Here is a 22,765-nt window from a genome sequence, read left to right on the forward strand (position 1 = left end):
CCAATTTTAAGAAAACGGGTTCAATTTGGTCCGGTCCTGCTGCTTTAGTTGTGTCCAGGCTCTTTAGTGCATTGTATACCTCAGATACTGATACAGGTGTGAAGTCACAAGTGCAGGTGCTGCGTCTAATTACAGCCTGTGGTGTATTTGGGATATTAACATTAGTTCAACCAACATTTGACGATTGAGGATTCAACGACTCAAACAAAAATCCGGCAGAAACTAAATACTCATTAAAACAATTTGATATAGTTGTCTTATCAGACAAAGTACCAGATTGAGTAATCAAAGGACATGGAAAGTCATTTGTTTTCACATGATTTAAAGAAGCTTTTATGGTTTGCCAAAACTTTTTGGGGTCATTTATATGTTTTTTGCTTTCATGCAGGTAAAAATCAGACTTGGCTCTCTTAACAAGCGAAGTACATTTATTTCTAAGCTGGCGAAAGCTAAGCCAGTCAACCTCTGTCTTTGTTTTTCGAGCCCTGGCCCAAGCAACATCTCTCTCTTTGAGAAGGTTTCCAATTGCAGCGGTAAACCAGGGATTATTTCGACCAGGGGCGTCACTAGACCTAATACTGTACTGGGGCACACCTGGGGCACAAATAATCCATGTGAGCGTGCAAAGCGCGCAAGCAAAACCATTTTTAGCACTTATTCATCATAAAAAATACATAAATAGTGCTTTAAACTATGAAATCATATCGGATTATGTTGTATGGATCTTTGATGAACCACCTGAAATTAACTCATGCATTTGACCTACTTGTGCACTTTTTTTACTCCAGACTTCTAAACTGCTACTGGTAAAAGCAAAAAGGAAGAGCAATGAATCTTTTTGAAATATTTATTGCAGTAATCATCTGCAAATTTAACATCTACAAAAGTAAAACAAAAAATAAAGCACCCCTACATCTCTGGGTTCTTTTATATTATTTAATTTCCATTAATGGCAATGTGGCTAATCCTATTTCAGATACACACAACTATAAAATATACACAAAACAATAAAGCCACAGTAGTAGAATAAATGAACAACTGTTGTGTGTCTGTTCAGGGAATCATTTTCTGAGAAGTAAACTGTAACGTCTCCTTTTCATTTTTGCAAAGTGGTCAATCACTCTGGACAGACATGGAAATATTACAGTAACTGTTATACAGTTGACCAGTGGTTCCCAACTGCTGGGTCGCGACATAAAAGTGGATTGTGTGTCATTTTCAGTCAGATGTGTGCATGAAAAAAAAAAAAGTTTAGGGAGAAAAAATTAAATTGTGGCAACAAAACCAGATTATTTTAGCCATTTTTCTAGTGACTATTAGTGAGTATTTTAGCAAAAGGCAAACCGACTAACAAGTTGGAGGAGGACTCAGGACAGACATGGAAATATATTTGAAAAAAATCTAAATGGGGCAACAAAACCCGATATTTTCAGCCATCTTTCTGAAAACAAATACAGAAATGTTACTATTTTTTCTGGAAACAAAACCAGATGCTTTAGCTGTAGCCATTTTTCTGGTGACAAAACAAGATTATTTTAGTCAAAGTCGCACCGATTAACAAGACAAGTCTACTGTGCTATTTTTCTGTGAAATAAACTTGAATGATTTAAAAATTTGGCTCATAACTTGATATGGAAAAATGTTTTTCTTCCTGAAGATAAACCATTTGAGAAGCACTCAACTCACACATGCTGACTCCAAATCATCATTGATGCAGAAGCAGCAGACAATAACCAACATGATGTTTCATGTTGATTGGAAATTGCCCCGACAGCTCGTACAGCAAATGAATATGTTTGTCTTGATACAAGGAATAACGTTAGCTAACTTAGCATCAACTCAAGACAATGATGTTGCCTAGCTAGCTAGGACTTCACTTACATCTCTCATTCCTTGCTGCTTCTTCCCTGCTGCGGGCCAATAACTTTCTTAAATCCATCTAGGAGTTACAGTTTGAGTCAAATCAAAATCAAAATAATGTAATTAACAAATTGTTGTTGGCTAACGTCACCTACCTCACGCAGTGATTCGAATCCCCCCTCCCCCCTCTCTCTCTCTCTCTCAACCAAAGTCTCGATCCACACGTAAATAAATTACCATATTAAGTAGCCATGTGCTCACTGTTTCGTGGAGTGAATACAGTAGCAATCAATTACCATACTAAGTAGTATGTGCGCTGTTGTCTATGTTATGTAGACTTAAAACTCTGAAGCGTTTTTTTTTTATTGGTGACATTTTTACTGGGGCACTGCAGATCAACAGTGGGGCACGTGCCCCAGTGAAATATGTCTGGCGACGCCCCTGATTTTGACCTTTAACTCTAAATTTTCGAAAGGGAGCATGTTTATTGACTATACGTTGAAATTCGTTATAAAAGTATTTCAACGCTATCTCAATATCATCAATTAAAGCAACTCTGTTCCACTCAAAGGCAGCTAAGTCGTATATAAAAGCTGGGAGGCAAAAAATGTTAATATCTCTTTTGCATGTAATAATGGGTTTTGATTTTGGTAGCTTGCAGTTTCCTACAGCTGCAATTGTACAATGATCACTCAAGTCATTGACAAACACCCCAGTACCAGTGTACTTATGGGGAGCCTTGGTTAGAATTAGATCAAGTAAAGATGATTTTGAGGTGTTTTTAGTATTGGGTCGAGTTGGGGAAGTGAATAATTGAGTTAAATTTAGTGTGTTGCATACAACTTTAAGGTTATCAGAAGAGGAAGTCAACCAGTCAAAATTTAAATCACCAACCAAGAGAAGTTCACTAGTCCACTCATAAAGGATTCAAGAGAGGCAAGGGCTTCAGTGGAGGCATAGGGAGGTCTATAACACCCTACAGTTGCGAGAGTTTGGCCATGCGAGAATTCAAGCTGCAGGGCAAGGAGTTCGAATGGTTTAGTGATTGACAGTGATGATAATAAAGTAACATTAAATCTGTTTTTTATATACATAGCCACCCCTCCACCTTTTCGAGGACGATCGCATCGGAAGACATTGTATCCATTTATAGCAATGTCCTTGTCAGAGACTGCTTTACTTAGCCAGGTTTCTGATAAAATAAATATATCTGCATTGGTTGTTTGAATCCAAATTTTGACTAAGTCTAATTTTGGCAGTAGGCTTGTAATATTTGAACGAATTAAACCAAGACCTGACCTAGCTCTAAGTTCATCAGGAGTACTGATGTTGTATAAAGCTGGGCCTGGATTTGGTTGCACATTGCCTGATAGCAGAAGTAAGAACAATATAAAGATTTTCCGTTTCATATGGCAAGGTGACCTCATGACAACATTATTTGGCTTCACAATATCAAAATGAGTAATATCAGAAGGAGAAAACCATCTGTTTAGCACAGAAATACACCATAACTGAAGCTGGTTAGAATTATTTAGCACTGACCCACATGTGGATATCAATAACCTTTGTGTAAATGCTGTAGTTTCAAAGGACCAGGTGATTGTTATTGCGTTTGGTAGAGTTAAAGGTTGGTGGAGCACCTGGTCAGGTACCCCACTACAATTGCAGAAAACAAGTCCAGGAAAAAGCATTAATATTAAATAGAGAGCTTTTGTCAAAGTCATTGTTAAATTGTTTTACTACCTACCCAGGTCCAATAATCAAAGTTCAGATGTCCAAGCTACAAGAGTTGGAAGACCAAGCTAAGGCTAGCAGAGGCCCAGCTTTAGTCAGTCTGAGGCTAAGATGGATCCAGGCCGTGGAAGACGGAAGGCCAAGATGAAGCCAGTCGACTCAGACTGTAGGTAGTGGAAGGCCAAGCTGAGACTAGTATAGATCCAGACTGGCAGATGGAAGGCCAAAATTTCAGCTAGCAAAACATCCCCCGGCTTCTGCAGGTCAGAGGCCTCCAGATTTCCAAATCCGACAAAAGCAGTCAGAAATACCACTTTTTGGAAGTAAGCCTTCATTCATCAATTGTTACGCTTAAAACTAGTGCAATTTACTTAAATCGGCTAAAAAAAGAGACTAAAACACATAGAAATTCAGACCACTTTGACAAGCAGACAAACAAAAGACAGTCCTGTCGGCCATCTTGGATTGGACATTCAACATTAACCCAATTTGGAAATCGGTCTGTCGTTATTTATATTTGTGGATTCACCTACTTTTGACAGAGGAAGAAGAAAGGCGGGTTTGCTGATTTTTGGAACGCTTTTGCTTGAAAGACTCAGATTAAAAAGGCATGAAAAAGAAAAAGGCAATTAGAAATATTATACATTATGTCCCATATAAGCTCATACACGACACATTCTACAGATAGTGTATAAAAAAAACTAAATAGTGGAATAAAAGAGGTGAAAACATGTGAAATGGAACAAAGAAAAGTTGCATTGTTGAGTCTAATAAAGCTGCCATGCAGGTTGTTTTCTCTTTAAAGCTGTCATTGCTCAAAAATAATAATGAATCAAACTCAATGTTGTTACAAATTATTTAAACTAGTCATGGCTCCAATTACGTCACATACAAAATTTGACTAAAGAGTATTTTTATAGGATATTTTGTGTTTATCCTACAAAAAAAAGGGTTTTTGACTAATAGGGCAAAAAAAAAAAAAAAAAAACAGAAATGAAGAAGCTGTCACGCACTTGCATGGCTGCTCTAGTTGTGACCCCAAGATGCAGGAGACAGGAGGACGACGTGCGGCTGAGAGTCTTTTAATTCCCACAGGGAGCACAAGGCGGTGCAGCAGGGAAGTGCACAGAAGCATAAGCAGCATACAGAAAAACCAAAGTAACGTTTCAAAAAACAATCCTTGAGCCCTGACTGGAGGGCGAGGCAGGCATAAATAGAAGCCAGTTGATTAAAGTAAAAGTACCAATGATTGTCACACACACACTAGGTGTGGTGAGATTTTCCTCTGCATTTGACCCATCACCCTCACCCCATGACCAGGTGTGGCCAGGCTGCCAATCAGCGACAGGTGAGGAGGGAAAAGGGCTCAGGGAGACAAACAGGAAGTGGGACCAAAATAAGAGCGCCGACTAGGAGATAAACACAAACGCAAACAGACCGCGTGACACCTGACGTGACAGGTCGTCACAGAAACGAGGGATGGATCTGAAGTTTATCGAGGGACTTAAGTGTTGAAAATAAAAAATAATGTTTGACTTATTTTTATGAGTGGGGCCCGTTTGGATCCTAATAATTTCAGTGGGACAAGTTTTAATTGTCATTGCTCAAAAAAAATTATGAATTAAAATCGATGATGTTATGAATTATTGACATATTTAAGATTGCAATTAAGTTGAGTAAAAAATATTATTTTGTGGTTTTGCCATAATAAAACAAGGTTTTGACAAAAATGGCGTAAATTATGAAAAAAAAAGACTGATAAGGACGGATAAACCTATATTGATCAAGGGATTTAAGTGTTGAGTGAAAAAATACAAACATAAACAAAAATGACCTGCTTCTACCATTTTTATGACTGAGACTCTTCCTGGTCCCCAAGAAAGCAGTGCGAGGCGAGTGGAGAAAAAATGGATTTATTGACAGAGATGTGACACAATGTGATATTGATCATAAGCAGCGGCCATTGAAAGAAAAGAAGAAATCCTCGTCATGACGTCAAGGCCATGAAACGTGCGATTTTACAGCCACCAACGTTTGATCTTGAAAGTCTTTTAACGGCCAAAGAAGAATACATGGAATAGCGTGAGGAGCAGTCGGACGAAGAACAAAGCACATCTCCATCTCATCTCCGAGTGTGATGACGTCCCTCAGCGATGGAGACATCTCCCTGTGTTCCAGTGCACAAAGCATCCTGGAGGAAGAAGACCACTCAGCACATTCCCGACAGAAGCAGGTGAATCCAAGTTGAACATCATCTTCACACAAGAACATTTGGAGGTGCAGACAGTCCATGTGAGCTTACTCAGCCTTCAGCCGCCTGCACGTTCTCGTCGAGCTCCACGCCGCCGTGGCGAGCTGCGGGACAAACGCAAACGGTGAAGGAAGAACATCCAGAAGGTGCCTCGTCACTCACATCAGATCTTTGAGGTGTGACTTGGAAACATGACGAGTCAGCACACTTGATGTCTCATTTGGCTGATCCTCATCATGAGGACTCCTGTCAAAAGTGAGATATGCCAGACTTTGTATTGCGTGTGCTCACAGGAGGGACTTTTATTGTGAAGGAGTCAGCTCCAGTTGGGCTTTTCCGGCTAAACTTGTAACAAAGGTCCACATCAGACCTCCATGTGAGTGAAGCTTCACCACGGCTTTGTTTCTTGCGGCTCAAAGAAAAGATGTTTTACTTACCAGCTGGATCGTACTGGGCTGAAATGAAAGAGAAACAAGGTGAAGTGGACTTTTCCCCTCACGTCACGCCGTGTTTCTACGTGAGAGTGTGCGCTCTGTCTCTGTGGATCTTTGAGTGTTTGGCTGGAAGGCAACTAAAAGATGGCCGCACCTTTGCAGCCCGGATGAAAGCATCAACTCACGGCCTGGACCGAGTGCACCGAGAAGAAGAAGACAGAGGACATTGGCGTCCCTCACCTTGTCTGTTTCTGTGACGCCTGACCATGACCATGATGATGATGATGATGATGATGGCCGCCACAGCGAGGACCGCCGCCGTGGCAGCGAGGGCGACGCTCAAGTTGTCTGTGGAGAGCAAAAAAGCACAAGTGGAGTGACAAAGCATGAAGAGGAAACCTTCATGACTACTTTGCATGCAGACGTCAAGCGTTGTCATGGTGACATGGATCAATAATGGTGACAGGTGGACTTGTGATGGGAAACATCTCCAACTAAATGTGTCTTTCTCACCTTCATGGCTTGCGTTGCTCAGGATGCTTCTTCTCTCCAGCTTGGTGACCAAGTCCTCCTTGACGCCTGACAGCTGAAACACACATTCGTACTTGCCCTCCACGTCGGCCGTCACCTCCACTTTCAGCGCCACCGACATCTGGAAGGTTCCGTCGTGGTTGGGGAGTATCTCTCCGTGCTCCACATCCTCGAAGATCTGCTCGCCGTCTTTCCTCCAAAACAGGTCGGCACCGTCGGGGTAGAAACCTGTCGCCATGCAGCTGACCGGAGAGGACGGCGTCTTCTGGAGCAGGAACACCTCTGGAAGCTCTGCACAGGAAGTGATGTCACGTGTGAACACAGGACAACGTGGGGAGAAGGTGTGGATGGAGAGAAGGTGTGGATGGAGGTAAAGATGGAGAGAAGGTGGGGATGGAGGTAAAGATGGAGAGAAGGTGTGGATGGAAAGAAGGTGTGGATGGAGGTAAGGATGGAGAGAAGATGAGAACAGAAGTAAAGATGGAGAGAAGATGAGAACAGAGGTAAAGATGGAGAGAAGGTGTCGAGGGAGGTAAAGATGGAGAGAAGATGAGGATGGAAATAAAGATAGAGAGAATGGAGGTACAAATAGAGAGGTTTGGATGAAGGTAAAGATGGAGAGAAGGTGTGGATGAAAGTAAAGATGGAGAGAAGGGGAGAACAGAGGTAAAGATGGAGAGAACGTGAGGATGGAGGTAAAGATGGAGGGAAAAGGAGAGAACAGAGGTAAAGGTGGAGAGAAGTAGAGAATGAGATAAAGATGGAGAGAAAGTGTAGATGGAGGTAAAGATGGAGAGAAGACGAGAACACAGGTTAAGATGCAGAGAATGTGAGGATGGAGGTAAAGATGGAAGGAAGGAGAGAAGGATGTTAAGATGGAGAGAAGGTTGGATTGGAGGTAAAGATGGAGAGAACGTGTGGATGGAGGTAAAGATGGAGAGAAGGATAGAGTGGAGGTAAAGATGGAGAAAAGGTGATGATGGAGGTAAAGATGGAAAGAAGAAGAGAATGAGATAAAGATGGAGAGAAGGTTAGAGTGGAGATAAAGATGGAGAGAAGGTGACAACGGAGGTAAAGATGGAGAGAAGGTGAGGATGGAGGTAAAGATGGAGAGAAGGTGAGAGAAAGAGAGAAGAGTATAAAGAGACAGGGTGTAATGTCAGTAATGTTCCTATAGGGGGAGTGCTAACAAGTTAAAAGGTGAAAGTACATGTTGTGTTTCTACCTGTTCTCATTAGGACCTCCTTCCCATTGTTCACATACTTCTTCAAGTAAGAAGGACATTCCTCAGTGTAGTAAAACTTATTGTATTCTAGTAGATGTTTGTTCTGGTCCCACTTGAGTTTGTCGGGGAAAGCTTGTTGTTTTGCTGCAGTAAATGTCCATGTCTTCATGTCCAACGATATGAAATCTTCTCCATCATAACCTCTCTGATACCAACCTTTAACTTCATCAGTCTCATCATTCCATTCACATCCAGACATCCACTGGAGAATGTGAACACCTGAGACACACACAGTGTTGTAAAGCAGAGTGACACACACACACACACACACACACACACACACACACACACACACACACACACACACACACACACACACACACACACACACACACACACACACACACACACACACACACACACACACACACACACACACACACACACACAGTGTTGTAAAGCAGAGTGACACACACACACACACACACACACACACACACACACACACACACACACACACACACACACACGCACACACACACAGTATTAGTGTAGGTTATTATGGGATGGACAGAGACAAGTATCAGTGCAGTAATGTGTGTTTACTACAGTATAAAAAGAGTACATCAAATACATTTAAGTAGTAGAAAGTTCAACATAAACAAACCTCCAGTTTGGTTGAAACGCTTCTTAAGAACTTCAAGGTTGTGTTTGCCAATCAACTCATTACCAACACTGATCTCTGTTTCTCTCTGCCAGTATTTTGGATCCTCTGCTGTGATTTTGTTCATCCAGTCCTGTTTGGCTTCTGCTTTCCTGCTGTTGCTGTCATAGTGAGAAATCTGAACTCCATCAACATAACCAACACTCACATACTCTGGGAAGTTTGGAACTTGAGAGGACGCAGTGTAGAAATACTGCAGCGTGTGAATCACTGAAAGAAGAAAACAACAACAGGATGACTTTTTATTATTTATTATTTTGTTTCATGTTCAACAATCTTGCACTGTGAATATTTTAGCTCCTTCCGTCTTCAGTCGGGTCTTAAAGTGAACATCAAACACTGCTAGATATCACAGTCAAGACTCACATGTTCTATGACAAATACAACACATTAATAATATTACTAACATCTGTTGACGGTTTGAACATTTTGAAAATAAACATATTTTCTACAATGGAGGCTGAATAAAAAGTACAACAGAGTTGAACACAACCTGTTCTGCCCATTTGATGTCGACTCTTACTGACATCTTGTGGCGGGGTGATGTTACTACACTTGATTAGTTTCTGACACTTCCGTGTTTGAAGATTTGTGTTCGTTCTTACAAGCCTTGGAAAAAATAAGTCTTTGAACAAGAAAAACTAAAGTGAAAACAAATAAAGAGCCTAAACGGATTTATCTGCTTCTGTAACCTTATTGGAACATTTTTAATTTTTAGTAGGAAAAAGGGAAAACAATAAAATATGTTCAAAAAGAACCAGGATTGAGTAATAAAGGTCTTAGATAATACAACAATTAATTAATTAATAAGTAACAGAAACTTTAAGATGTCAAATAAGTGAAGGCACGGACAGGATTTATGAGTAACAATTAATAAACTTATAAAAAGGACTTACCAGGCGTCACGCTGTGCATTTGCACGACCAGAAGAAAGAATAAAAACAAGTTCATGATGTCAGCGCGAAACAAAAAGATGTTTGCCACTTTTAATCCCGCAGAGAAAGACAAAAGTGACGAACACTCGCTTGACTCGCAAACAGGAAAAATGAACCAGGAACTGGCGAGGCTCTTTTTATAATACTCCACCCGAGCCAATGAGGAGTCAGCATTCTGTGACGTCACAGTGAGGAGAGAAAACGAAACGCTATTCTGCACAGAAAAGTGGCAGCAGTCAACTGACAAGCAGTCTTCTACTGGACTCACTAGAGAGCGCCCCTTGTGGCCACGTCAGGTAAATGCTTGTGTGGCTTTTCTGGGAAATCACGTGACTTGACAACAAAAAGGTGTGTCAAGTTGGCCGCCAAACTTGGAAAGAAAAGAAAGAAAGAGGAATGAAGGTGAGATTGAGAGTTAAAAGTAATGACAGGGCTGGAACATCCGATCAGTGATCGTATTGTAGTCCTCTCAAGAAAGCATCAATACAAATAATGATTGATAGACATAAAGTCGCTACACCGCAGGACATCCTCACTTCTTTTTATTTCACGTCTTAACTTTCACCTCCGTTATGTCTCCCAAGCGTGAGGCGTCCCTGCTGGGGTAACGGGACACGCATCTGCCTCGCATGGGTTCGATTCCCGGCCAGGGTTGCATCAGGAAGTTTCATCCTGAGTAAAAAAGTCAGCAGAAAGCCTTCATGAGATGGACTCGCTGTGGCCAAAGTGCTGAACGTGGGGGAAAAGTGTGAGGCAGACGCTTCTGCTGGCAGAATATCAAAGAAAGTGAAAGTAAAAGTAGACACGGTAAAGCCAAACATTAAACTCGATGGTGATCATTTTTATTTTTATTTTTATTTTGTCGTACCTGTCAAAGGTGAACACACTTATCCACGTAGGTGAGTAGTAACGAGTTACATTTACTTAGATAAGAAACACAACTTTTACTTTGCTATATAACATATTCAATATGTGTATAAAAATATACATTTAGGCCTCCACTCAGGCTTCATCCCAGGGACCCCAAAGGATTTTGGTCAAAAATATATTTAAAATGTGTCATTATTTTGTATTATTATTATTCCAGGTTTAAATCTGTAGATCAACATTAGGTCTATCTGTCAATATAACGATTTCAAAGATTTAAGTTGTATGCCCTTTTTGTCAAAGAAAACCCTGTTTTGTTATGGAAAAAACACAAAATATGCAATAGTTTCCCCCAATAGAATATTAAAGTGGAATATTTGAGAGTATATAATAATTGGAGGCTTAAAAATTTCAACGCATCAATCAATCAATCAATGTTTATTTATATAGCCCTAAATCACAAATGTCTCAAAGGGCTGTACAAACCACTACGACTACGACATCCTCGGAAGAACCCACATAAGAGCAAGGAAAACTCACACCCAGTGGGACGCCAGTGACAATGATGACTATGAGAAACCTTGGAGAGGACCTCAAATGTGGGCAACCCCTCCCGCCTCCCCTCTAGGGGACCAAAAGCAATGGATGTCGAGCGGGTCTAACATGATACTGTGAAAGTTCAATCCATAGTGGCTCCAACACAGCCGCGGGAGTTCAGTTCAAAGCGGATCCGAGACTGCAGCGAGAGTCCCGTCCACAGGAAACCATCCCAAGCGAGGCGGATCAGCAGCGTAGAGATGTCCCCAACCGATACACAGGTGAGCGGTCCATCCTGGGTCTCGACTCTGGACAGCCAGTATTTCATCCATGGTCATCGGACCGGACCCCCTCCACAAGGGAGGGGATGACCCTCATTAACTAATAACGTTTTGGGAGACAATGATCTGATGTTTAGAAAACCCAATATTATAGGTAGTGGGCTGTTTTAAGGAGTTGTTGATAAAGTTATCCGTAGTAGCAATATTAATAATGTTGCGTTTATTATGCGCAGTGCATCTAAAATAATTACGACCATATCTAGGAATTGATATGACGGGAATTTTCAGATTGTCTACTTGGTGCTGCGATAAACTGAACGCATCATAATTTGCCACCTCAGTAGAACGCATGTCTAACTCTGACGTAGTCATAGTCATAGCAGAAAAACCATTATGTGAGTTGTGTATTATTCTAAGAAAATTGCTATGTGTACAGGGTTTATCCAGCCTGGCGCTGGCTAGTTCTAACTTAACTGACTCCATACCCAGTCTAGCAGGCTCTGTAATTGCCTGTGACCGGGCTTGCACTAGTGCAGTTAGTCAAATGTGGCTCAATGCGAAATCTATGTTCCGAGATTAGAGGATAGCGCCTTTCTGGTTAGGGTGAAGGCCGTCTCTCCTCAGCAAGCCAGGTTTGCCCCAGAAAGAGGGCCAATTATCAATAAACGTAAATCCCTGTTGTCTACAGAAGCTATCCAGCCACTTGTTAAGAGAGACTAATCTGCTATATCTCTCATCATTGCCTCTCCCAGGCAGGGGGCCAGAGACAATTACTCGATGCCTGGACATCTTTCTAGCGAGATTACAAGCCCTGGTTATGTTTCTCTTTGTAATCTCTGATTGTCTCATCCTAACGTCATTGGAGCCAACGTGTACAACTATGTTCGCATAACTAGTGGTGCGGTTAGCCATTCGTACGTGTTTACTAGGCCTGTTGCGAGTCAGCTCCCTAAGATTAGCTTCAATGTCAGGTGCTCTGCCCCCGGGAATACACTTAATTGTGGCTGGTTTGCTAAGCTTTATGTTTCGGGTGATGGAGTAAATTAAACATTGATTTGAATTTATTATTATTTTTTTAGCAATGACATCAAAAAAAATCCTACTAAAATCATTGTGGATCCAAAAGTGTCCTACTCATTAGAAATAAAATTTAGAAAATATATTTTTTTACTGTTTACTTTAAACACAATTGTCTTCAGATCAACTTAAGATACATCCGTCAATTATATATATATATATATATATATATATATATATATATATCCATCTACCATCCATCTTTTTCCACTTATCCGAGGTCGGGTCGCGGGGGCAACAGCCTAAGCAGGGAAACCCAGACTTCCCTCTCCCCGGCCACTTTCGTCTAGCTCTTCCCGAGAGCCAGACGAGGATCCCGAGGCGTTCCCAGGCCAGACGGAAGACATAGTCTTCCCAACGTGTCCTGGGTCTTCCCCGTGGCCTCCTACCAGTTGGACGTGCCCTAAACACCTCCCTAGGGAGGCGTTCAGGTGGCATCCTGACCAGATGCCCGAACATCCTCATCTGGCTCCTCTTGATGTGAAGGAGCAGCGGCTTTACTTTGAGTTCCTCCCGGATGGCAGAGCTTCTCACCCTATCTCTAAGGGAGAGCCCCGCCACACGGCGGAAGAAACTAATTTTGGCCGCTTGTACCCGTGATCTTATCCTTTCGGTCATGACCCAAAGATCATGACCATTGGTGAGGATGGGAACGTAGATCGACCGGTAAATTGAGAGCTTTGCCTTCTGGCTCAGCTCCTTCTTCACCACAACGGATCGGTACAACGTCCGCATTACTGAAGACGCCGCACTGATCCGCCTGTCGATCCCACGATCCACTCTTCCCTCACTCGTGAACAAGACTCCTAGGTACTTGAACTCCTCCACTTGGAGCAGGGTCTCCTCCCCAACCCGGAGATGGCATTCCACCCTTTTCCGGGCGAGAACCACGGACTCGGACTTGGAGGTGCTGATTCTCATTCTGGTCGCTTGACACTCGGCTGCAAACCGATCCAGTGATAGCTGAAGATCCCGGTCAGATGAAGCCATCAGGACCACATCATCTCCAAAAAGCAGAGACCTAATCCTGCGGTCACCAAACCGGATCACCTCAACGCCTTGACTGCGCCTAGAAATTCTGTCCTTAAAAGTTAAGAACAGAATCGGTGACAAAGGACAGCCTTGGCGGAGTCCAACTCACACTGGGAATGTGTTCGACTTACTGCCGGCAATGCGGACCAAACTCTGGCACTGATCGTACAGGGAGCGGACCGCCACAATAAGACAGTCCGATACCCCGTACTCTCTGAGCACTCCCCACAGGACTTCCCGAGGGACACGGTCGAATGCCTTCTCCAAGTCCACAAAGCACATGTAGACTGGTTGGCCAAACTCCCATGCATATATATATATATATATATATATATATATATATATATATATATATATATATATATATACAGTGAAGAAAATAAGTATTTGAACACCCTGCTATTTTGCAAGTTCTCCCACTTAGAAATCATGGAGGGGTCTGAAATGTTCATAATAGGTGCATGTCCACTGTATGAGAGAGAACCTAAAAAGAAAAATCCAGAAATCACAATCAATGATTTTTTAACAATTTATTTGTGTGATAAAGCTGGAAATAAGTACATGAACACCAACTTTAATATTTGGTAGAGTAGCCTTTGTTTGCAATTACAGAGGACAAACGTTTCCTGCAGTTCTTCACCAGGTTTGTACAGACTGCAGGAGGGATTTCGGCCCACTCCTCCACACAGATCTTCTCTAGATTAGTCAGGTTTCTGGGCTGTCGCTGAGTAACACAGACTTTCAGCTCCCTCCAAAGATTTTCAATTAGATTTAGGTATGGAGACTGGCTAGGCCACTCCAGAACCTTGATATGGTTCTTACGAAGCCACTTTTTTGGTTTTCCTGGCTGTGTGCTGTGGGTCCTTGTTATGTTGGAAGATCCAGCCACGACTCATCTTCAATGATCTGACTGAGTGAAGGAGGTTTTTGGCCAAAATCTCACAATACGTGGCTGCAGTCATCCGCTCCTTAATACAGTACAGTCGTCCTGTCCCATGAGCAGAAAAACACCCCCAAAGCATGATGCTACCACCCCCATGCTTCACAGTAGGGATGGTGTTCTTGGGATGGTACGCATCATTCTTCTTCCTCCAAACACACATAGTGGAATTATGACCAAAAAGGTCAATTTTGGTCTCATCTGTCCACAAAACTTTCTCCCATGACTCCTCTGGATCATCCAAAATGGTCTTTGGCAAACTTAAGACGGGCCTTAACATGTGCTGGTTTAAGCAGGGGAACCTTCCGTGCCAGGCATGATTTTAAACCATGACGTTTTAGTGTATTACCAACAGTCACCATGGAAACAGTGGTCCCAGCTCTTTTCAGGTCATTGACCAAGTCCTGCCGTGTAGTCCTGGGCTGATTCCTCACCTTTCTTAGCATCATTGAGACCCCACCAGGTGATATCTTGCAAGGGGTTCCACTCCGATTGAGATTGACCGTCATGTTTAGTTTCTTCCATTTTCTAATGATTGCTCCAACAGTGGACCTTTTTTCACCAAACTGTTTGGCAATTTCTCCAGAGCCCTTTCCATCCTTGTGGAGTTGTACCATTTTGTCTCTGGTGTCTTTGGACAGCTCTTTGGTCTTAGCCATGCTGAATGTTTGGGTCTTACTGATTGTATGGGGTGGACAGGTGTCTTTATGCAGCTAACGACCTCACACAGGTGCACCTGATTCAGGATCATACAGTGGAGTGGAGGAGGACTTTTAAAGGCGGACTAACAGGTCTTTGAGGGTCAGAATTCTAGCTGATAGACAGGTGTTCAAATACTTATTTTCAGCTGTATCAAACATATAAATTGTTAGAAATTCATAGATTGTGATTTCTGGATTTTTCGTTTTAGGTTCTCTCTCATACAGTGGATATGTACCTACCGTGAAAATTTAAGACCCCTCCGTGACTTCTAAGTGGGAGAACTTGCAAAATAGCAGGGTGTTCAAACACTTATTTTCTCGACTGTGTGTGTGTATATATATATATATATATATATATATATATATATATGTATATATATATATATATATATATATATATATATATATATATATATATATATATATATATATATATATATATATATATATATATATATATATATACTATTGCCAAAAGTATTTGGCCACCTGCCTTTACTCACATATGAACTTGAAGTACCATCCCATGGAATTGTCCAAAATGTTTTGCTATCCTGGAGCAGTCAACGTTCATTTCACTGTAACAAAGGGGCCAACTCCTGAAAAACAACCCCACACCTTAATTCCTCCTCCACCAAATTTCACATACGGCCCAATGCAGTCTGAAATGTAGCGTTCTCCTGGCAACCTCCAAACCCAGACTGGTCCGTGAGACTGCCAGATGGGAAAGCATGATTCATCAGTCCGGAGACTGCGATGAGGTGGCGACTTGTCCAGGGTGTACACCGCCTTCCGCCCGATTGTAGCTGAGATAGGCGCCAGCGACCCCAAAAAGGGAATTGGTGGCAGAAAATGGATAGATGGATGGATCAGTCCAGAGAAGGAGTCTCCACTGCTCTAGAGTCCAGTGGCGACATGCTATACACCACTGCATCCAATGCTTTGCATTGGCCTTGGTGATTTATGGCTTAGATGCAGCTGCCTGGCCATGGAAACCCATTCCATGAAGCTCTCTGCGTACTGTACTTGGGCTAATTGAAAGGTTTGGAGCTCTGTAGCAACTGACTGTGCATAAAGTCTTTGCACCATGCGCTTCAGCATCCGCTGACGTCTCTTGTCAGTTTACGTGGTTGAGTTGCTGTTGTTCCCAAACCCTTCACTTTTCTTGTAATAAAGTCGACTTTGGAATATTTAGGAGCGAGGAAATTTCACGACTGGATTTGTTGCACAGGTGGCGTCCTATGACAGTTTCACGCTGGAAATCACTGAAAGCGGCCCATTCTTTCACAAATGTTTGTAGAAACAGTCTCCATGCCTAAGTGCTTGATTTGATACACCGGGCCAAGTGATTAGGACACCTGATTCTCATCATTTGGATGGCTGGCCAAATACTTTATAGAATGTTTTATCGAAAGCATGTTTTATTGATATTATATGTCCATCGCGATATGTTTTGATATCATTTTAACGCTCTGCCGTGGCTTTCTATTGTGTGCGTGCGTGTTTTTTTTGTTTTGTTTTTTTTAATGGAGGTGCCAACCCTCCCCCCACCTCGCTGTCGGCCAGCAATGTTATCGCCGGCGAGTTGTTGCCAGCCGGGTGGATGACTTCAGGGAAGCTTTAAAAAAAAAAAAAAAAAAAAAAAAGCGCCGAACCTGCACCGTTCAGACTCAGCAATGAAGCCGGAGAACGCGACGCTCTTCGCTTCCCCGACAATAAAAGTCGAGTCACCCCGCGGTAGTTGGCCGCCGCAGACGGGGAGATTAACCGTTGGCACCACGCTGATAACGGGCGGGTGATTTGTGGCGCTGAAGCCGTCAACACGAGGAGGCGCATTAGTGGAATGATCCCCGGCTGGAGCTGCGTGTTCCAGCAGGCCCTCGTTACAAGGACCACGTGGGAGCGCCCGCGCGGGCCTTAATTGTGTCGGCGAGTCAGCGTTTTTTTCAAAGTTGACCTCTTTTTCAAGACCTCTGCAGTTAGTTTGCAGAATTGTATTTACAACTACGGATGGGTGCTGTTAACATCTGAACCCAAACCGTATATCGTCACCAAAATGTCCATCTATCTTACTCCCGGTACCAGGCAATCAATACCAGTACTCAAAGGTACTGATTATTGGTGCTTTTGTGTGTGTTAAAGGCCTACTGAAACCTACTACTAGCGACCACGCGGTCTGATAGTTTATATATCAATGATGAAATATTAACATTGCAACACATGCCAATACGGCCTTTTTAGTTTACTAAATTGCAATTTTAAATTCCATGCCGAAGTATCTGTCACACCTGTAAGTTATGTTTTGGTCATGCAATGTTTAGTTTTTGGACATTTAGTCACGTTTTGCACTTCCTGGTTTTGTTTGTTTATATATATATATATATATTTATATATATATATATATATATATATATATATATATACTCACATTCACATATATATATATATATATATATATTTATATATATATATATATATATATATATATATATATATATATATGTGAATGTGAGTGTGAATGTTGTCTGTCTATTTGTGTTGGCCCTGCGATGAGGTGGCGACTTGTCCAGGGTGTACCCCGCCTTCCGCCCGATTGTAGCTGAGATAGGCGCCAGCGCCCCCCGCGACCCCGAAAGGGAATAAGCGGTAGAAAATGGATGGATATATATATATATATATATATATATATATATTATTGGTGTTTATGTTTTTTCTTTTATAGGCCCTGCTTTATAGAAGAAAAAACATTTTTTTTTTAATATGGCAAACACAAAATATGCAACATTTTCCCCCAAAAACATCTCGAAGTGGAATATTTAATGTGACGTCGTTGGAGCCTTGAATAGGTCAATAATCCATAATGACGCTGATTTTGATTTATTATTTTGTTTTTAGTAAACAACAGCCTAGATGGCAGCTTTGTGTTATTAGAGTAAACATTGCAACATTTTCTTGTCACATTTCACCTGTTTGCTCTTTTATAGCACTTTTTCTGTTTTTTATTTTTTTAATCGTATTTTTAGAATGTGCTTAGGGCCGTTAAAAAATTACCCCCGGGCCACACTTTGGACACCCCTGTACGAGGATGACAGGGGATGCAAAACAATAACACATGCGCTTCTTATTTATGATTTACTTTTTAAATTTGACCTCAGTTCTGTACACTGCTGCTGGAATTTTTAATTTTCCCGAGGGAACTCTACTGAAGGAATCAATAAAGTACTATCCTTCTATCTATCCTCGTTCATCCATGCGGACTTGGCTCTCTTGGTTGCTTTGTTGGGTCTGCTCCTGTCTCCGGCCATACTCCCCCCACCACAGCAGACGTTGGCGTGGAACACCACAGAGTGTATATGTTTGTTTTTTGTTGTTGTTTTACTTTTGCGTCTGGTTGCATCAGCTCTCCTCTTTTAAAGTCTTTAATGTCCTTTGTGTTCTTTGACGATTCTTTCTTACACACATATTTATGTGTGCTGTGGCTATGAGTTTTTTTCCCCTTGGCCTCAGTCTGGACCCCCTCTACAGGGGCCCAGATGTTTGCTGTTGCACAAGCATGGGATAAAGTGTGTAACTTTTTGTCTGTAAAATACATCATTGCAGTTTTTAATTATTAGCATGGATGTAATCTAGGAACAGCATTTCATAATTAATATCCAAAACCCCAAACCAGTGAAGTTGGCACGTAGTGTAATTCGTAAAATAAAAACAGAATACAATGATTTGCAAATCCTTTTCAACTCATATTCAATTGAATAGACTACAAATACAAGATATTTAATGTTCGAACTGAGAAACGTATTTTTTTTGGCAAATATTCATCATCTTAGAAATTAATGCCAGCAACACAGTGCAAAAAAAGTTGGCACAAGTGCATTTTTTACCACTGTGTTACATGGCCTTTCCTTTTAACAACACTCAGTAAACGTTTGGGAACTGAGGAGACTGATTTTTTAAACTTTTCAGGTGGAATTATTTCCCATTCTTGCTTGATTTACAGCTTAAGTTGTTCAACAGTCCGGGATCTCGTTTGTGGTATTTTAGGCTTCATAATGTGCCACACATTTTCAATGGGAGACAGGTCTGGACTACAGGCAGGCCAGTCCAGTACCCTCACTCTTTTACTACGAAGCCACACTGTTGTAACACGTGGCTTGGCATTGTCTTGCTGAAATAAGCAGGGGCGTGCATGATGACGTTGCTTGGATGGCAACATATGTTGCTCCAAAACCTGTATGTACCTTTCAGCATTAATGGTGCCTTCATAGATGTGTAAGTTACCCATGCCTTGGGCACTAATACACCCCCACACCATCACAGATGCTGGCTTTTCAACTTTGCGCCTAGAACTATCCGCATGGTTCTTTTCCTCTTTGATCTGGAGGACACAACGTCCACAGTTTCCAAAAAACAATTTGAAATGTGGACTCGTCAGACCACACAACTCTTTTACACTTTGCATCAGTCCATCTTGGATGAGCTCGGGTTTAGCAACGCTTGCAGAATTTCTGGGTGTTGTTGATAACTGGCTTTCGCTTTGAATAGTACAGTTTTAACTTGCACTTACAGATGTAGCAACCAACTGTAGCTACTGACAGTGGTTTTCTGAAGTGTTCCTGAGCCCATGTGGTGATAACCTTTACACACTGATGCCACTTTTTGATGCAGTACCGCCTGAGGGATCGAAGGTCAAGGGGATTCAATGTTGGTTTTCAGCCTTGCTGCTTACGTGCAGGGATTTACCCAGATTCTCTGAACCTTTTGATTATATTACGGAACGCAGATGGTGAAATCCCTAAATTCCTTGAAATAGCTCGTTGAGAGATGTTGTTTTTAAACATTTGTTCATGAAGTGGTGACCCTCGCCCCATCCTTGTTTGTGAATGAACAAAAATGTCATGGAAGCTGCTTTTATACTCAATCATGGCACCCACCTGTTCCCAATTAGCCTGTTCACCTGTGGGATGTTTCAAATAAGTGTTTGATGAGCATTCCTCAACTTTCTCAGTCTTTTTTGCCACTTGTGCCATTTTTTTCAAACATGTTGCAGGCAATTCCAAATGAGCTAATACTTGCAAAAAATAAAGTTTTCCAGTTTGAATGTTTAGTATCTTGTCTTTGCAGTCTATTCAATTGAATATGGGTTGAAAAAGGTTTGCAAATCACTGTTTTCTGTTTTTATTTACCATTTACACAACGTGCCAACTTCATTGATTTCGGGTTTTGTATATTGAAAAAAAGAACATAATTTAAAAAAATAATAAAGGCCACAAAAACGCATCGATCAAATTGGTTGTAATTAGCCCCTTAAGTCCTTTAGCAGCTATAAAATGATGTTGCTGAAAAGACTATATCTCTAAAATGTGTGTCTGTGGAGCACAAGCACTGATCCTGCAGCCGTGTGTGGAACTGTCAGTGTGCCCAGTTACTAAATAAAAACTAAATAGTGCTGGCACGACAGCGGTGAGTGTTGATAAATCATATTGGGCGTGATAAATAATTATATTCGCATTTTCTCCCAGTATTGTGGGAGTTTTAATGATCAGCATATATTTTGCATGTTAATGAAGACAGAGACCCAAAATGTATTGCACGCCTTATTCTGCTCACTTAAGAGACACAATCCACTTTGCACAGGTTTAGTAGATCAGCTCTGCGTGTGCTATCGGGTTTGCACGTCTTTTAGTACACGCAAACCTTTAATAAATCAGGCCCTATGAGTCCAACTCCATCCTGGAGACGAGGATTGCACTTTGTCAGGCCTCTACCTTCACACCTGTGCAACTTGGGTGTGCCACCTGAAGACTAAGCTCAAAATAACCACAAGAAGGTGCCAATCTCTCAGGAGGGGAAGTAAAAAAATAAAAGTGAACTCAACTTAATAAAGTATCCTTGATCCATATTTTTCCAACCATCACTACATTTATCTTAACTTGATGGCCTAATTCTTAAACTGAATGTTCACCTTTAGTAGGACTTCACACACAATAGTCAATATTTACACCACTGAAAAGTACAATCCACTTATGAGCAAAACAAAAACATTCTTCTCAAACTAGTTTATCAACAAGTCAGCTGCGTCATGCCTCAAAGTTTCCGCCTCCTCCACTTATTCACACACAGAGAAACTTAACAGCACTGCCTACACTCTAGACCTGGGGTCTCAAACTCAATTTACCAGGGGGCCACTGGATGCAGAGTCTGAGTGAGGCTGGGCCGCAAGAAAATATTTCTTACATTTTTTTTTTTGCATACTCCTCAGCATGTCTAGTTGTATAATGACGTTTCAAATTGTATCCCTTGTGCAACTTTCTGGGTGCAAATAAGACACGTCGGGGTGCCCCTGTGCTCAACAAAGAAATATCGCATCTCCCACTTTTCCTGGAATTGTCTTTGCTCATCACTAACCCTTCTCTTCACTGCAGGCTTTGAAAAAGACATGTTTGGGGTTGTGGAATATATTTGTATTTAGCCCACGCACGGAGAATAATGTTGTTTCCGCAATGTGCGTCGCTCCGCTTTTCCTCCCTACAGCAACACGGCGGTCGGCGGATAATAGCCGGGAAAGTACCGGGATAGCGAGCGCAAAAAAGTGACGGCTCCCGGAGTGTTTATATGTAGTGTTCATCGTGTGAGGCAATGCAAACTAAACAAGAAAAAAAAAAAGCAAATAACGGTTTGAATTGGTCCAGGTTATCGGGGACTGTTATTACTGACGGACAGGTGTCGTGGTGTGACTGCAGCCAGGCACCTAAGAAAACCCCCGTCTCCATGGCAACGTCTCTGTCGCTTTCACTCATTTGCCGCTTTTCCACCAACGCAGGGTAGGCAACCCAGAACGTTGAAAGAGCCATTTTGGACCCGAATAACACAACGCTGTCAAGCGCCGTTCATATAAAACTTGCGGGCCGCACTAACATTAAAGGCCTACTGAAATGAGATTTTCTTATATGGGGATAGCAGGTCCATTCTATGTGTCATACTTGATCATTTCCAGATATTGCCATATTTTTGCTGAAAGGATTTAGTAGAGAACATTGACGATAAAGTTAGCAACTTTTGGTGCTGATAAAAAAGCCTTGCCTGTACCGGAAGTAGCAGACGATGTGCGCGAGACATCACGGGTTGTGGAGCTCCTCACATCTGAACATTGCTTACAATCATGGCCACCAGCAGCGAGAGCGATTCGGACAGAGATGGCGGCAATTTCCCCATTAATTTGAGCGAGGATGAAAGATTCGTGGATGAGGAAAGTGAGAGTGAAGGACTACAAAAAATAAAAGACTATATAGTGGGAGCGATTCAGATGTTATTAGACAAATTTACTAAGATAATTCTGGAAAATCCCTTATCTGCTTATTGTGTTACTAGGGTTTTAGTGAGATTACATGGTCGTAACTGTACAACCTGAAGGTCGGCCCCGCACCAGTCGACGGATGGTGGCGATGCCCATCTCTGCCCTTCGCAAGGGACCCTCTCCGAAACAGGATCTTTCAAAGTGACCGCTGCATAATACACAGTACTTTGTGTGTGTGGTCCAATCCAGCCGTGTTCGCTTGACCGCTCTGTTCCATAGTAAAGCTTCAACGTCATCCTTCGGGAATGTAAACAATGAAACACCGGCTGTGTTTGTGTTGCT

General features: G+C 41.9%; 1 protein-coding gene across 1 annotated transcript; it reads right to left on the reverse strand.

Moving 5' to 3' along the window:
• Nucleotides 1-5,491: 5,491 nt before the first annotated feature.
• On the reverse strand, nucleotides 5,492-22,579 carry LOC133550463 (class I histocompatibility antigen, F10 alpha chain-like). The gene is made up of 7 exons (XM_061896445.1): nucleotides 22,534-22,579; nucleotides 16,791-16,989; nucleotides 8,703-8,995; nucleotides 8,036-8,314; nucleotides 6,793-7,101; nucleotides 5,897-6,627; nucleotides 5,492-5,785 (listed from the first exon to the last, which is right to left on the reverse strand). The coding sequence occupies exons 1-6, from the start codon at nucleotides 22,577-22,579 to the stop codon at nucleotides 6,461-6,463; spliced, it is 1,293 nt and encodes a 430-aa protein (XP_061752429.1). The 3' UTR covers nucleotides 5,492-5,785; nucleotides 5,897-6,460.
• Nucleotides 22,580-22,765: the final 186 nt, after the last annotated feature.

The sequence above is a fragment of the Nerophis ophidion genome, linkage group LG04 (genome assembly GCF_033978795.1).
Source record: "Nerophis ophidion isolate RoL-2023_Sa linkage group LG04, RoL_Noph_v1.0, whole genome shotgun sequence".
Classification (NCBI taxonomy): domain Eukaryota; kingdom Metazoa; phylum Chordata; class Actinopteri; order Syngnathiformes; family Syngnathidae; genus Nerophis; species Nerophis ophidion.

Bases quoted from the DNA above. Each gene is read 5' to 3' on its own strand.
- LOC133550463 (XM_061896445.1), bottom strand. From the start codon at position 22,579: ATGGGCATCGCCACCATCCGTCGACTGGTGCGGGGCCGACCTTCAG. The intron at 7,102-8,035 runs GTAGAAACACAA...CTTCCTGTGCAG, and splicing joins GGAGGTCCTAATGAGAACAG to AGCTTCCAGAGGTGTTCCTG. The intron at 6,628-6,792 runs GTGAGAAAGACA...TGCTCTCCACAG, and splicing joins GAGCAACGCAAGCCATGAAG to ACAACTTGAGCGTCGCCCTC.